Source organism: Ovis canadensis, chromosome 3 (assembly GCF_042477335.2).
Source record: "Ovis canadensis isolate MfBH-ARS-UI-01 breed Bighorn chromosome 3, ARS-UI_OviCan_v2, whole genome shotgun sequence".
NCBI classification, from domain to species: domain Eukaryota; kingdom Metazoa; phylum Chordata; class Mammalia; order Artiodactyla; family Bovidae; genus Ovis; species Ovis canadensis.
This window is the reverse complement of record NC_091247.1, coordinates 106,147,448-106,161,902: the sequence shown is the minus strand read 5'-3', so window position 1 is coordinate 106,161,902 and position 14,455 is coordinate 106,147,448. Positions and strand designations below refer to the sequence as shown.

Here is a 14,455-nt window from a genome sequence, read left to right as displayed (position 1 = left end):
GCTCAGGAGCCCAGTGGGCTGCTTCTGCCTAGGGCTTAGAGCACTGCCGGGTGCATCGCAGAGCACAGCGCCGCCAGGCGTTTTTGGTATCCGAGGCCATTGATTTTGTGATGCTGTCTCTTTTTTAACCTTTTCACGTTTCTGAAATCAGACTATCTGTCAGTCTGTGGATGTCTGTAGGTGTTACAGTTTAGTTGGCAGTGGTTTTTCTTTCTTAGCACGTCATGAAATAGTGATGCATCTTAAAATTAGCTGCATCTTAAATGGAAGGGTACACAGGTTTTGTTTTCATTATTATAATTTTGTGGATTATGTATTCTGTTTCTCCTAAAAATGTTATGGGATATAGCATTCTGGCCTAATTCTAAATTTCCCTGATTACAAATTACTGTGGGGCAGTGTTCTTAAAGAGTCATCTTAGGACAGTGAGGTGTTCCTCCCCAGTGAATGAGAAAAGCAGGTATATGTATGTACAGTAAGGGAGAGAGCATGCTTATGAATAGCTTTGTCTGCAGAGAGAGTTTTAGCTTCTTGTTAGCCTCAGAAAGGATACTTCTGTGTCTTCAGATAGAGCTTGTAGTATTTCCTGGTTATAAATGCTCCTAGTTCCACAACTTCTGTTTGATGCCACTTATTTTAAGATAGAAGCAACTTAAAAAGTGGTGGATTAGTTTCAGAGTATAGCCTGGAAAAGGAAATGGCAACCCACTCCAGTATTCTTGCCTGGAAAATCCCATGGACAAAAGACTGAGATACGATTTACTGACTAAACAAAAACATAGCCTATAGAAGCCATTTAACCTTGAACATAGTTGGCGTATAGTGCTACTAGTTCCATGAATCCTAGCCATCGAGCAGATGAAATGACTTCGCTGTTCTGGGGACAGCATGAAATCCACTCACCTCCACAACAAGGACTTCTTTCTTTTTCTCCTGTGTGCAGGCCGTGGAGGGGGCACTAGGGCTGTGTTCACAAAGAGGATGAGAGGAGGGTCCCAGCTACACTGGCAGCAGCACAGTGAGGGACCCAGCAAATCCTATGTTTTCCTCTGAGAAGGTTCGGTTCGGTTGCTCAGTCGTGGGTTAGCATTATTGAAAGAAGAATTTTAGGTTTTCCTTTTTGAATACTTAGGGAGAGTTGGCCTGGTGTGTAGAAGAGCTGGTTTTAATTCAAAGTGAATATGAAACAGAAGGAGGAATGTGTCTCCCTCTTAGAGTTTCTGATGGGAGTGCATGCATAGTTAGTTGCTCAGGCATACCCAACTGTTTGCAGCCTTTTGGACTGTAGCCCGCCAGGCTCCTCTGTCCATGGGATTCTCCAAGCAGGAATACTGGAGTGGGTTGCCATTTCCTCCTCCAGGGGGTCTTCCCGACCCAAGGACTGACCCTGCCGCTCCGTCATTGGCAGGAGGATTCTTTCCCTGCCAAGCCATAGCGGAAGCCCTCTAATGGGAGTCAGAGTATGAAAAAGAATAACCGTGTTTAGATGGCTGACCCACGTCTTTGTAGGGATTTGTTTTGATGTGGCTTCTTCTTTCACAGCACTGCTGCTTTTAAAATACTCACTACAGATTGAATTCCAGTTTTTTCTTTTGTCTGTTTAAATTTTTTTCATGTGACGGCTTTAATCTTAATTACAGATTGCTCCAGTTGTGCCAGCGAACAATGGCTCTCCCAGTAGGACGGGGAATGTTCACCTTGTTTTCATACCACCCTGTGCCAACAGAACCGTTGCCTATTCCTAAGCTGAATCTAACTGGTATGTTAGACTCTGGGTCAGTGAGAAAGGAGAATGATTAATTATGTGTTTGGTGGAGTTCTTCTTGCATTATCAGTATTGTGTCTTATGCATGCGATGAACTGTCATTTCAGAAATTTCACTTGCTGTTCCATTATTAAGCTCTCTGCCCTTTTTGAGAAAGTTAAAGTGTCTGTCATGAACTTGTCACCAGTGTGGTACTCTCACAGACCAGCATTTGAGTTAGCTCTTAGGTACCGAAAGCAAATGGTGAATGCAAATTTATTTTATTTTATGCTGTCTTTGTATGTGTGTATATATGTATATAGACTTTTACAAATAAGACACTGTGCGTCTAATTAAAATTTACATAACTTTCAGAACATGTTTCAAACCTCTAGTGAACTGTATAACTGTGCAGTGTTTAGAATATTTATTTTAACTATTCATCCGTGACTTAAGCTATTATAGAACATTAAAAATATACGGAGAATTCAGTATTTGCAAGTACACAGTGTAGATTAGAATCAAAACATGCAAGAAAAGGAATTCATAGAGACCCTAGCATTATTAACAGTTTATGTGCTCTTCAATAAGTTGACCATAGATTTAAATTTAGTGATTACTCTTTTCTGATTCGCAGGGTAACTCAAGTGTATAAAATGATGTTTTTTTTATATCGATATCTTTGAATGCAATTTGGAGCTTTTACTAAAAGCATATAATTAGATTCCTATATAGAGAGAGTGACATATATACATAAGAGGTAGAAATAGAGCAAATTTATAAAGGTCTTTTTGAAAATACCGTGTTTTCTTAATGTCTAAAGAGAAAGAGAAAAATAGGATGGTACATTTGAAATTAATACTATTGTTATCAATCACACATTGGAATTATTATTCATGTAGCCCCAGATATTATGGGGCTAAGGGTTTTGAATGCAGCAAAGTGATCTCTGTTCTCAGAAGTCAGTGTAACAGTTCTGATTTTCTGAATTTTCACTCTCCATTTTACATTTCGTCTGACTAGGGCGGGCCCCCCCTCGGAACACAACAGTGGACCTGAACAGTGGGAATATTGATGTGCCCCCCAACATGACCAGCTGGGCCAGCTTCCACAATGGTGTGGCCGCTGGCCTGAAGATAGCCCCTGCCTCCCAGATCGACTCAGCCTGGATCGTCTACAATAAGCCCAAGCATGCCGAGCTAGCCAATGAGTATGCTGGCTTTCTCATGGCCCTGGGCCTTAACGGGCACCTCACCAAGCTGGCTACCCTCAATATCCACGACTACCTAACCAAAGTGAGAACTCGTGCTGCTGGCTCCTGCCCTTGTTCCTTCCCGGCCCTGTTACAATAGCTCTTCAGGGTCCTGTGCGCTCTTCTTCAGTCATGTCCCTCTAAGTGCGTTCTTCTCAGCAGGCAGAGAAATCCTTCTGAAGCATAAATTGGAACAGATCAAACTGTCCAGTGGCCTTCCATTGCTCTTAGTGTGCCTTTTGGACCCTGTGTGATCCTACTCACTTCTCCAGCCTGCTTTGTCCATTTCCTTCCTCTGCTCTTCACACTCCAGCTGTAGAGCTTGACTGTTCTAGCTCCTCTGCAAACCAGACTCTTTCTCACGGCCCAAAACGAGTGTTTTTTATTATATTCACGTTGGTGTGCATCCATCACTACTGTTAATTTTAGAACATCTTCGTCACCCCGTGAAGAAACCCCCTACCTAGTAGCAGTCAGCTGTTCCCCTCTCCCTCTAGCCTGACAAACTGCTCACCTACTTTTTGTCTCTGTGGATTTGCCAATATGGACCTTTCATAGAAATGAAACCAGACAGTAGCTGGTCTTCTACGGCAGGGTTCTTTTGCTCACTGTAATACTTTCAAGTGTGTCCGTGTTATATTAATACCATGCATTAGCTCATCATTCCTTTTGATTGCTGAGTAGATAGTCACTGTATGGATAGACTTTATTTTATTTTTCCATTCATCGGTTGATGGGTGTTTGAGTTTATTCTACTTTTTGACTGTTACGTGTAATACTACTATGAACATTTTGTGTGGATGAATGTTTTCGTTTTTCTTCGGTATATTTCTAGGAGTAGAATTGCTAGTCATTTGGTAACTCTTTTTAAAATTTTGAAGAACTACCAAACTTTTCCAGGGTGGCTGCATCGTTTTATAATCCCACAAGCAATACGTAACGGTTCCAGTTTCTCTCCATTCTTGCCAACACTTGCTGTTATCTGTCATTTTAATTTTAGTCACCCCAGTAGGTGTGAAGTAATATTTCATTGTGGGTTTGGTTTGCATTTATTTCCCTGATGGCTAATGATACTGAACATCTTTATATGTGCTCATTGGTCATTTATATGTTGTCTGTTGAGAAATGTCTATTCAGATCGTTTGCTTAGTTTTAATTGGTTGAGTTATAAGAGTTCCTTATGTGTTCTGGATACCAGACCATTAACAGGTACACGATTTGCAAAATTTTCTTCCATTGTGCTGTCTCTTGGGTTGTCTTTTCAGTTTCTGATAGTGTCTTTGAAGCATGAAAGTTTTTAACTTGATGAAATCTGGTTCATCTAGGCTTCCCGGGTGGCCCAGTTGGTTAAGAATCTGCCTGTCAGTGTAGGAGATGCAAGAGATGTGGGTTTGATCCTTGGATTGGGAAGATCCTCTGGAGGAGGAAATGGCAACCCACTCTAGTATTCCTGCCTGGAGAATCCCACGGCCAGAGGAGCCTGGCAGGCTACAGTCCGTAGGGTCGCAGAGTCGGATATGTCTTAGCGACTAAACAGTGGCAACAACAACTTATCTGTTTCTTCTTTGATTGCTGTGTGCATTTGGTATCTTATCTAATCAGTTATTTTTTAGCTTAATCCAAGGTCACTTGGGTGTATACTTGTTATGCAGGTTCACACTTGTGCTTTTTAAGAGTTTTTTACTTTCAGTTACATCTTGAAGTTAATTTTTATGTTTAATGTAAGGAAAGGGGTCCAATTTCATTCTTTTGCAAGTGGCTCTACAGTTGTCTCAGCACCTGTTTATGAAAAAACTCCTCCCATTGAATTGTCTTGACGCGCTTGTCGTCATCCAAGCATCACTATTTTTTAGTCATCTTGGCATTATCGGCATATATTCCCTCACCTGGCATCATTTTCTCTTACTTTCTAAATCTCAGTGACACCCCTCCCCCAACTTCTGCCACTTTCTTGGCTAATTTGTACTCATTCTATTGTAAGTTTACTTTTTAGAGATTTCTAGTGATACCCTGGTTCCTCTTAATCTAAATTAGGCTCTGTTAGAAATAGACTCACAGACATAGACAACAGACTTGTGGTTGCCAAGGGGGAAAAGGGGAAGGAGAGAGATGGACGGGGAGTTTGGGGCTGGTAGATGCAAACTGTTACATTTAGAAGATAAGCAGCAAGGTCCTGCTTATAGCACAGGGAACTGTATCCAGTCTTCTGACAGAGCCATAAGGGAAAAGAATATAAAAAAAGAATGTATGTATGTGTGTAACTGAGTCACTTTGCTGTACATCAGGGATTAGGCGCAACACTGAGTCAGCTGTACTTCAGTTAAGATAAATTAGGCTCTTAAAATATTCATGTAATTTTTATCTTTTTCATTAAATGAGTTTTTAATAATATATATTTTTTAGCTTAACACATTTTCTCCCCCAAGGGCACTAACTCATGAGAACAAGGACCATTTCTATTTACTTCGCTTATGTATTGTTGGATCCTCTCACTGTGCCTGTCACATAAAAGTCCTTAATAAAATTACTGGCAGGAAGTATTTTATGACAGTTGCATATTTGCTGTGGTAGTGACTTGAGCCTCATTCTCTTTTCTGTCCAGGGTCATGAGATGACAAGCATTGGACTGCTGCTTGGTGTCGCTGCTGCTAAGTTAGGCACCATGGATATGTCAGTGACCCGGCTTCTTAGCATCCACATTCCTGCTCTCCTGCCCCCAACGTCCACAGAGCTTGATGTTCCTCACAATGTCCAGGTGGCTGCAGTGGTTGGCATTGGCCTTGTTTATCAAGGGACAGCTCACAGGCATACCGCGGAGGTCCTGTTGGCTGAAATAGGTAGGACTTCAATGTGCTGTGGTCTCGTACATGTTTATTTCCCATTCCACAGGAGCCAAAGTAAAATGATAGTAAGATTGTAAGAATGAAGGGAAAAATAGTAGCTTATGTAAGCATAGAATGAGCTGCACTAATAAGAAAAACTTACAGATAATGTTTTCCATGGCTTATGTTACTCTGCAGGTTGTTAGTCTGCATGCTTACTGTTTGCCAGCCCATTATTGAGCTCCCGTGGCCCCATTTAATGAGGTGGCCTGTGGTCTCTTTTTTTTGGAAGGGAATGTGCCATGCAGGTTGAGGAATCTCAGTTCCCTGACTAGGGATTGAACCCAGGACCCTAGTAGTGGAGGCACAAAGTCCTAACCTCTGGACCACCCTGGAATTCCCGCCTATGGTCTTAAAATCACATGTGAGCATGCTCTTTATCCTGCTCTGTCTTTGCCAGGCATTGTCCAGCAATGGTCTGCACTGAAAATTCAACTTTGATTTGATTCCTGAAAGAACAGTGTTTATTCTCTTGGACAACAGCACTTCTAAGAGAATGGGAGTGACTGACTCCTCCTTTTCTCCTTTGTGTACTAGTGGGTGTGTTAGTGATGAAATTTAGTTTCTGTGTTTTCAGCTGAGTCTGCATTTTTTTGGAAATGTGTCTTGGATGTTGTCATCTTTTTCTGACAAACGGAGACGCTCTTGGCATCATTAGTGCATTCAGAGTTTAGATATAGCACTTACATGCTTCATTCTGCCCTGTTCAGGGTCTTTCTACATGCGTTTCAGGGTAGCCACAGAATTGGCCCGGGCCTGTTGGCTTCAGGCTCTAGATCGGTGGGTCTGATGCTCAGACTCTGCTCCAAATGGCTTTTCCTGGGACCAGCTGGAGGGTGTGCTGCTTTTGTGGTGATGACAGAAGGGCAAGTGGAGAACCAAATAATGGAGGCACGTTCTACACCTTTGCTTATATTATGCCAGCCAGGCTCCTAGGTCGAAGCCAGTCACGAGTGTTCATGTACAGTAGGAGATGCTGTCGGGAGAGTGGATGTTTATACAGGAGGACTGCAGGGCAGGAATGAATTGGGATCAACAATGTAGTGTGCTATCAGTTCAATTCAGTTGCTCAGTCCTGTCCGACTCATTGCAACCTCATGGACTGCAGCACACCAGGCCTCCCTGTTTATCACCAGCTCCCGGAGCTTCCTCAAACTCATGTCCATTGAGTCAGTGATGCCATCCAACTATCTCAACCTCTGTTGTCCCCTTCTCCTCCCGCCTTCAATCTTTCCCAGCCTCAGGGTCTTTTCCAATGAGTCAACTCTTCGCATGAGGTGGCCAAGGTATTGGAGTTTCAGCTTCAACATCAGTCCTTCCAGTGAACACCCAGGACCGATCTCCTTTAGGATGGACTGGTTGGATCTCCTTGTAGTCCAAGGGACTCTCAAGAGTCTTCTCCAACACCACAGTTCAAAAGCATCAATTCTTCGGTGCTTAGCTTTCTTTATAGTCCAACTCTCACATCCATACATGACCACTGGAAAAACCATAGCTCTGAATACATGGACCTTTGTTGACAAAGTAATGTCTCTGCTTTTTAATGTGTCGTCTAGGTTGGTCATAACTTTCCTCCCAAGGAGTAGGTGTCTTTTAAATTCCTGGCTGCGGTCACCATCTGCAGGGATTTTGGAGCCCAGAAAAGTCTGTCATGGTTTCCACTGTTTCCCCCTCTGTTTGCCATAAAGTGATGAGACCAGAGATGCCATGATCTTGGTTTTCTGAATGTTGAATTTTAAGCCAACTTTTTCACTCTCCTCTTTCACTTTCATTAAGAGGTCTTTAGTTTGTTTTCTGCCATAAGGGTGGTACTCTTGCCTGGAAAATCCCACAGATGGAGGAGCCTGGTGAGCTGCAGTCCATGAGGTCACGAAGAGTCGGACACGACTGAGCGACTTCACTTTCACTTTTCACTTTCATGCATTGGAGAAGGAAATGGCAACCCACTCCAGTGTTCTTGCCTTGAGAATCCCAGGGCTGGCGGAGCCTGGTGGGCTGCCGTCTCTGGGGTTGCACAGAGTCGGACTCAACTGAAGCGACTTAGCAGCAGCAGCAGCATCTGCATATCTGAGGTTGTTGATATTTCTCCCTGCAATCTTTATTCCAGCTTGTGCTTCGTCCAGCCCAGCATTTCTCATGATGTACTCTGCATACAAGTTAAATAAGCAGGGTGACAATATACAGCCTTGATATACTCCTTTCCCTATTTGGAACCAGTCTCTTGTTCCATGTCTGGTTCTAACTGTTGCTTCCTGACCTGCCTACAGATTTCTCAGGAGGCAGGTCAGGTGGTCTGGTGTTCCCATCTCTTTCAGGATTTTCCAGTTTGTTGTGATTCACACAGCCAAAGGCTTTGGCATAGTCAGTAAAGCAGAAGTAGATGTTTTCCTGGAACTCTTGCTTTTTTGATGATCCAGTGGATGTTGGCAGTTTGATCTCTGGTTCCTCTACCTTTTCTCAATCCAGCTTGAACATCTGGAATTTCACGGTTCATGTACTGTTGAAGCCTGGTTTGGAGAATTTTGAGCATTACTTTGCTAGTGTGTGAGATGAGTGCAGTTGTGCATTAGTTTGAGCGCTCTTTGCCATTGCCTTTCTTTGGGATTGGAATGAAAACTGACCTTTTCCAGTCCTGTGGCCACTGCTGAGTTTTCCAAATTTGCTGGCACTTCAGTGCATCACTCAACTGGAATTCCATCACCTCAGTTAGCTTTGTTCATAGTGATGCTTCTAAGGCCCACTTGACTTCACACTCCAGGATGTCTGGCTGTAGGTGAGTGATCACACCATCGTGATAATCTGGGCCCTGAAGATCTTTTTTGTATAGTTCTTCTGTGTATTCTTGCCACCTCTTCTGAATATCTTCTGCTTCTGTTAGGTCCATACCATTTCTTTCCTTTATCGAGCCTGTCTTTGCATGAAATGTTCCCTTGGTATGTAATTTTCTTGAAGAGATCTCTAGTTCTTCCCATTTTATTGTTTTTCTCTATTTCTACTATAGTGGTGAAATAAATTATTCACAAAATAAATTTCCTGTTACCAAAATATATAATAGCTTAAGTGATTGGTCTGAGAAATAGTCAGAAGATCTCAGGACTGGCTTTAAAAAGTAATTCATTTATGGGGTAATATAACATTTTTTGGCTGTATCATGATGATATCTAATGCTAATATCACACATATCTCACAGCCTTGGCTCTTTCATATTGTGTATAGAAGATTGTATATTACCTGTAAAAGATTCATGTGGATTCATAGGCATATGCTCTTTTTGTATAATTAGTCAGCATATACATACCATTTTTGTACTGCCCTTTTCATATATTATTGTCAAAAATGGCTTTTAAAATTAATTTTATATTGTATAATAGCTCATTGCGTTGGTGTTCTGTAAATTGCCCAATCATTTTCGTATTGTCAGGAGTTTTAGATGGTTTTTAATTCTTTGCTTTTAAGCAGTGAACATTTTACTGATTGCATGTGTATAATTGTTTCATTCTCTTAAAAATTTTATTTTCTAGGGATGAAATTCTAGGAATGTGAACTTTCTTTCGATGTAATATATATATAATACATTTTGCTGCATTAAAGAGGGTGGAGTTAGAATTAAAGGGTACTTTTTAAAAGTATGGATTTTACATCTAGTCAGACTTTTGGCATCAATACAGAAAAATTCTATCATAGTAAAGCTTAGTATTATCTAGATTCAAAATAAGTGTCTGGATCTGGAAGTTGGTGTTGGACAGGGAAGTCTGGTGTGCTGCAGTCCATGGGATTGCAAAGAGTTGGACTTGACTGAGCGACTGAACTGAACTGCATAGTTAAGAATTAAAATTCTCAAATACTTGAAGTGTCCTTCCTGTTCATTATCAGTATTTGAACATGTGTTCACCACATCTAATGAATGGATTTGAAAATAGTAAAACAAGAACAGAAGGAAAGAGGAAAGTAATTACAAATCAAAGCTTTTTGAGCATCCCTCTCCTTTAAAATTTCTTCCTCCTTTTTGGTAATTTTTTTTGGTTTTGTTATAAAGCCCAAGGTTTTGCAGTATTTTAAAGTCATTCCTTTCAAATTGGCAAATTAGAAGAACTGTGTTTGGGTTTTATTTTGTAGTAAACCAAAAGTCGTGGACAGCATTTGTGAGAATGTCAGATCTTTTTCTCAGTGGGATTATATTGAATTCATAGCTCTTAGGCAGCTTACTGGAAAGTTACCTCTAAAACTTTTACGACTTGGGCTCTTGAGAGACCAGCTTGACCCATGTTGCTTTATGTTTTGTAGGACGGCCCCCTGGCCCAGAAATGGAGTACTGCACTGACAGAGAATCTTACTCGTTGGCTGCTGGTTTAGCCCTGGGCATGGTTTGCTTGGGGGTAAGCAGAGTTCATGCCTTCAGATGCTTTAGTGACAACATCTGCTTGTTGAGAAAAACGACCTTGACACATTACTCTGAATACTGCTCTGCCTTAGCTGACACTGATTCTGAGCTCTTTTCTTCTTTATGGATATTTTTCAAAGTGTCAGATTTGGGAATGGAGAGAAATAGTGAAGAGTAGGGCTTTAAGATTTCTTGACCCCAGCTTAGATGTAAGTGTTTAGGAATGAACCCTAGGAATGAAATTTCTCAGAAAGATTTCAAGACATAAGATGAAGAAGTGACAGCCCTCTTAGTCAGAAACCAGTGAAAACGAGTCTGGTGGGAAGCCTCGAGAGTCTGTAGAAGTTATTAGAGATAAACCAGAGTTGTCTTTTGGGACACTGATATTCCAGAAGGTCGCCCCGCTAGCAGCTTTTTGTCACAGAATGCAGTATCACTCTGACCCATCTTTAACCCCATTCAGGAGACACAGTATAGAATTACCAGAAACATTTCATTAAATGACTGTGTCAGCTGGAGTGTGGGTTCTTTGATTAAAGATTGTGGGTTCCAATACAGGGTTATACTGAAACTAAATTATATAAGCTGTCAGTTAGGTTTTTGACTCTTCACATCTGACACATGAGGTAAGGAGGCAGATGATACAATGAAAAAAGCACCGCACTGAGAATTGGGACCTGAACTCTGGTTCTGACCAAGCAAGCCACGTCAGGTAACTACCGTATTGTCAGCAGTTGAGCCCCTCCCTAGACTGGAGCCAGGCTGCCTGTAACTACCATATTGTCAGCAGTTGAGCCCCTCCCTAGACTGGAGCCAGGCTGCCTGTAACTACCGTATTGTCAGCAGTTGAGCACCTCCCTAGACTGGAGCCAGGCTGCCTGTAACTACCGTATTGTCAGCAGTTGAGCCCCTCCCTAGACTGGAGCCAGGCTGCCTGTAACTACCGTATTGTCAGCAGTTGAGCCCCTCCCTAGACTGGAGCCAGGCTACCTGTAACTACCGTATTGTCAGCAGTTGAGCCCCTCCCTAGACTGGAGCCAGGCTGCCTGTAACTACCGTATTGTCAGCAGTTGAGCACCTCCCTAGACTGGAGCCAGGCTGCCTTGTCTTAGGGCCGTGGTGCTCTTTAGTAGCTGTGTGACCATGGGTGTGATCTTTGTGCCTCCCTTTTCTCACCTGTAAAACAGCAGCTATTTGATAGGCTTGTCCTCATATTAAGTAAATTAACCCATGTTAAACACACAGAACCACGCCTAGAAGAGAGTTAAGTGTTCAGAAATTTATTTTTATTACTATGGTTATTATTGTTGGAATAGTTCATAGGCACCATAATGAAAGGATTGAGATGTTCATAGTTCACGTTTCATTTACCTACCTAACAGTTTCTTTAGCTGTTAGTAAAATTAAGTATATTTTGAAGCTTTTGTGTATTTTATGAAATGAAAGTATGAATTTGTCTGCATGTGTATTATATAATTTTTCATGGGAATCATTAGTAGACTGAGTGTTAGCTCACGAGAAATGTTTATTTTAATTGATTAAAAAACCCGAATACCCAGCTTTGGAGTTACTCGGTTCTTTGTCATGGGCCTGTGTTAGGGATCTTACTCTGTAAAATCTCCTTTTACACTCTGTTTCTTCGTTATCCAGCATGGCAGTAACCTGATAGGGATGTCGGACCTCAACGTGCCCGAGCAGCTCTATCAGTACATGGTTGGAGGCCACAGGCGCTTTCAAGCCGGGATGCACAGAGAGAAACATAAGTCACCAAGTTACCAGATCAAGGTAGGTCCAGATCAAGCAACAGATCAGAGTTCTGGAAACTAAGGAATTAATTTAAAAAATGGTAGTTTTCATATCAGCATTTGTAAATATGTTCAACTTTAAGCATGGCTAGCATTCAGAAGAATTTTAGAGTAATTCAAAGCTCTTTTACATGGATGAACTTTTTCTTTTGATAGGAAGGAGATACCATAAATGTGGATGTGACTTGTCCAGGTGCCACTCTCGCTTTGGCCATGATCTACTTAAAAACCAATAACAGGTACCGTCTGCCCACCATCCCTTGCCGTGACAGTGTCACTGCCCGTCTGACTGCAGTTGATTTTGAATTGCTCCATTGCCTAATCATGTCCGATCTTTTGCCACCCCATGGACCATACCCTGCCAGGCTTCTCTGTCCGTGGGAATTTTCTGGCAAGAATACTGGAGTGGGTAGCCATTTCTTCCAGGGGATCTTCCTGACCCAGGGATCGAACCCACATCTCTTGCATGTCCTGCATTGACAGGCAGGTTCTTTATCACTGAGCCACCTGGGAAGCCCCACTCTGACCTCAGTAATGACACTAAATTATCTTACTGTCTTTACCTCACAGTAAAACTGTGCTAGATCAGCTTGACTTTAGTGCTGTCAAATACTGCCAGTTATTTTAATATCTGACAATACGGTTGCCAGTTTCTATTCATTTTTATAGTTGACGTCACTGACAATCAAACAATGTCCAAATTCCTTTTCATTGATTTTGCATGTTGTGAGAACTGATGAAATCAGAAATACTTAGCGTTGTTGTATTCCTGGTTCCCATCCATAAAAATGGTTTCTTCTTAATTCAAGAGCTTTCTTAATGACCATACCTTCAGCCTTCCCAACCCCAGTAACTAGTGTTGGCGCTGGCAAGTAGATGTTTGGCATTTTATTCTTTCATATTTTGCATAGAAGAGTAAGTTGGGTTTTAAGTCTTTTGATTTAAAAACACTGTCTGAAATTCAAGAAATTTTTCAATATTGTAAATTCCTTTTTTAGACAAAGTGGATGTTTGCAAAATTTTAAAATTTTGCAAATTTTAAAAGCAGATTTATTCATCTACTGTTTAGATGAAAGTATACGTCATTGCCTTCTTTGCTCCGAAGATGTTTCAGTGAATGAAGCAAATACTTAGCTTATAGTAAGGCATACATAGACGTACCAGATATTGCTTTGGAGGATGTGAAGTATTGTGAGAAAAAAATAGAGTGGTAGTTAGAGTGGAAAGAAAATTCCTGAAATCTGTCTTGTGATTCTTGACTGTCTTACTCTCTTCTTGAGCAATAATGCTTGCTGGTATCCACCACCAACAGATCCATTGCAGACTGGCTCCGAGCTCCAGATACCATGTATTTGCTGGACTTTGTGAAGCCAGAATTCCTCTTACTTAGGGTATGGTACTTCGCAGTTTTTCATTTCTCTTAATTTGAGGAATCTATATAAAATGTCTCCGTAAACGAGCCTTTACTGTTAATCCATCATGTATGTATATAACTGGTAGTATTCTTTTGAATAGTCCCAAATATAGCTGTAGGAATTGCTAAGTAAGGCAACCACATTGATATGTAATACTTGAAGTAACATTTTAACTTTTCACATTATTATTCAGACTTGCTAACCAGCAGCAACTCAGTGGGGCTTCATTACTACTTTATTTTACATTTTTTTCATTGCTTTTACGAGTGCAGTAGTACTATTAAAGGTATAATTAGTGACAGTAATTGTTTGACCTAACTACCTCAGATTTTTCCTCTTGATATTTAAGTGTATGTTTTTATCATATGGTAGGCTTTAAATTCTGTAGATTGATTCTTTTCCTTATGGCTTTTCATTTATGGGGCAAGTTTTAAAAACTTTTCTCCAACTCCTCCAGACTCCGATGATGAACAACTCAATGTTAGATTTTTTGGCAATACATCTATTGGGCTGGCCAAAAGCTTCACTTGGATTTTTCTGTAACAGCTTATGTAAAAAGGTGAATGAACTTTTTGGCCAACCCAATAAACTTTCAGTTTATTTTAGTGAGTGGCTTAGGTTGATATTATATACTTAGCTTTATTTTGAAAATTTCCATCAGTTGGGAACTGATTCTTAAATTGTTCTGTTACTGGTATTATCATTACAAAATCTGTGAACTTCCCCTGCTGTAATGAATTTTTTTGTATTTCATTTTTAAGACACTTGCTCGATGCCTGATTTTGTGGGATGATATTTTACCAAATTCCAAGTGGGTTGATAGCAACGTTCCTCAAGTACGTACGTATGATAAATATTATTTTATTTTTAATCATAAAAATTATGATTTCTTGTGGGATTTTCTAAAACCCTATAAAATACTATTTCTTTTGAAGACAATATTGATGATTATGGTACTTCTTCAAAACACAGGAAC

General features: G+C 40.9%; 1 protein-coding gene across 9 annotated transcripts in view; it reads left to right on the top strand.

Annotated features, from left to right (window-relative positions):
• The window catches only part of ANAPC1 (anaphase promoting complex subunit 1), a 95,873-nt gene that overhangs the window by 46,408 nt on the left and 35,010 nt on the right, over positions 1-14,455 (top strand). For all 9 annotated transcript variants that reach the window (XM_069583991.1, XM_069583993.1, XM_069583989.1 and 6 more), the window contains 8 exons: positions 1,641-1,759; positions 2,768-3,039; positions 5,599-5,833; positions 10,163-10,254; positions 11,910-12,044; positions 12,221-12,303; positions 13,377-13,455; positions 14,241-14,315. In XM_069583991.1, the coding sequence (XP_069440092.1) occupies positions 1,641-1,759; positions 2,768-3,039; positions 5,599-5,833; positions 10,163-10,254; positions 11,910-12,044; positions 12,221-12,303; positions 13,377-13,455; positions 14,241-14,315 (1,090 nt within the window). The remainder of the gene's footprint in view (positions 1-1,640; positions 1,760-2,767; positions 3,040-5,598; positions 5,834-10,162; positions 10,255-11,909; positions 12,045-12,220; positions 12,304-13,376; positions 13,456-14,240; positions 14,316-14,455) is intronic.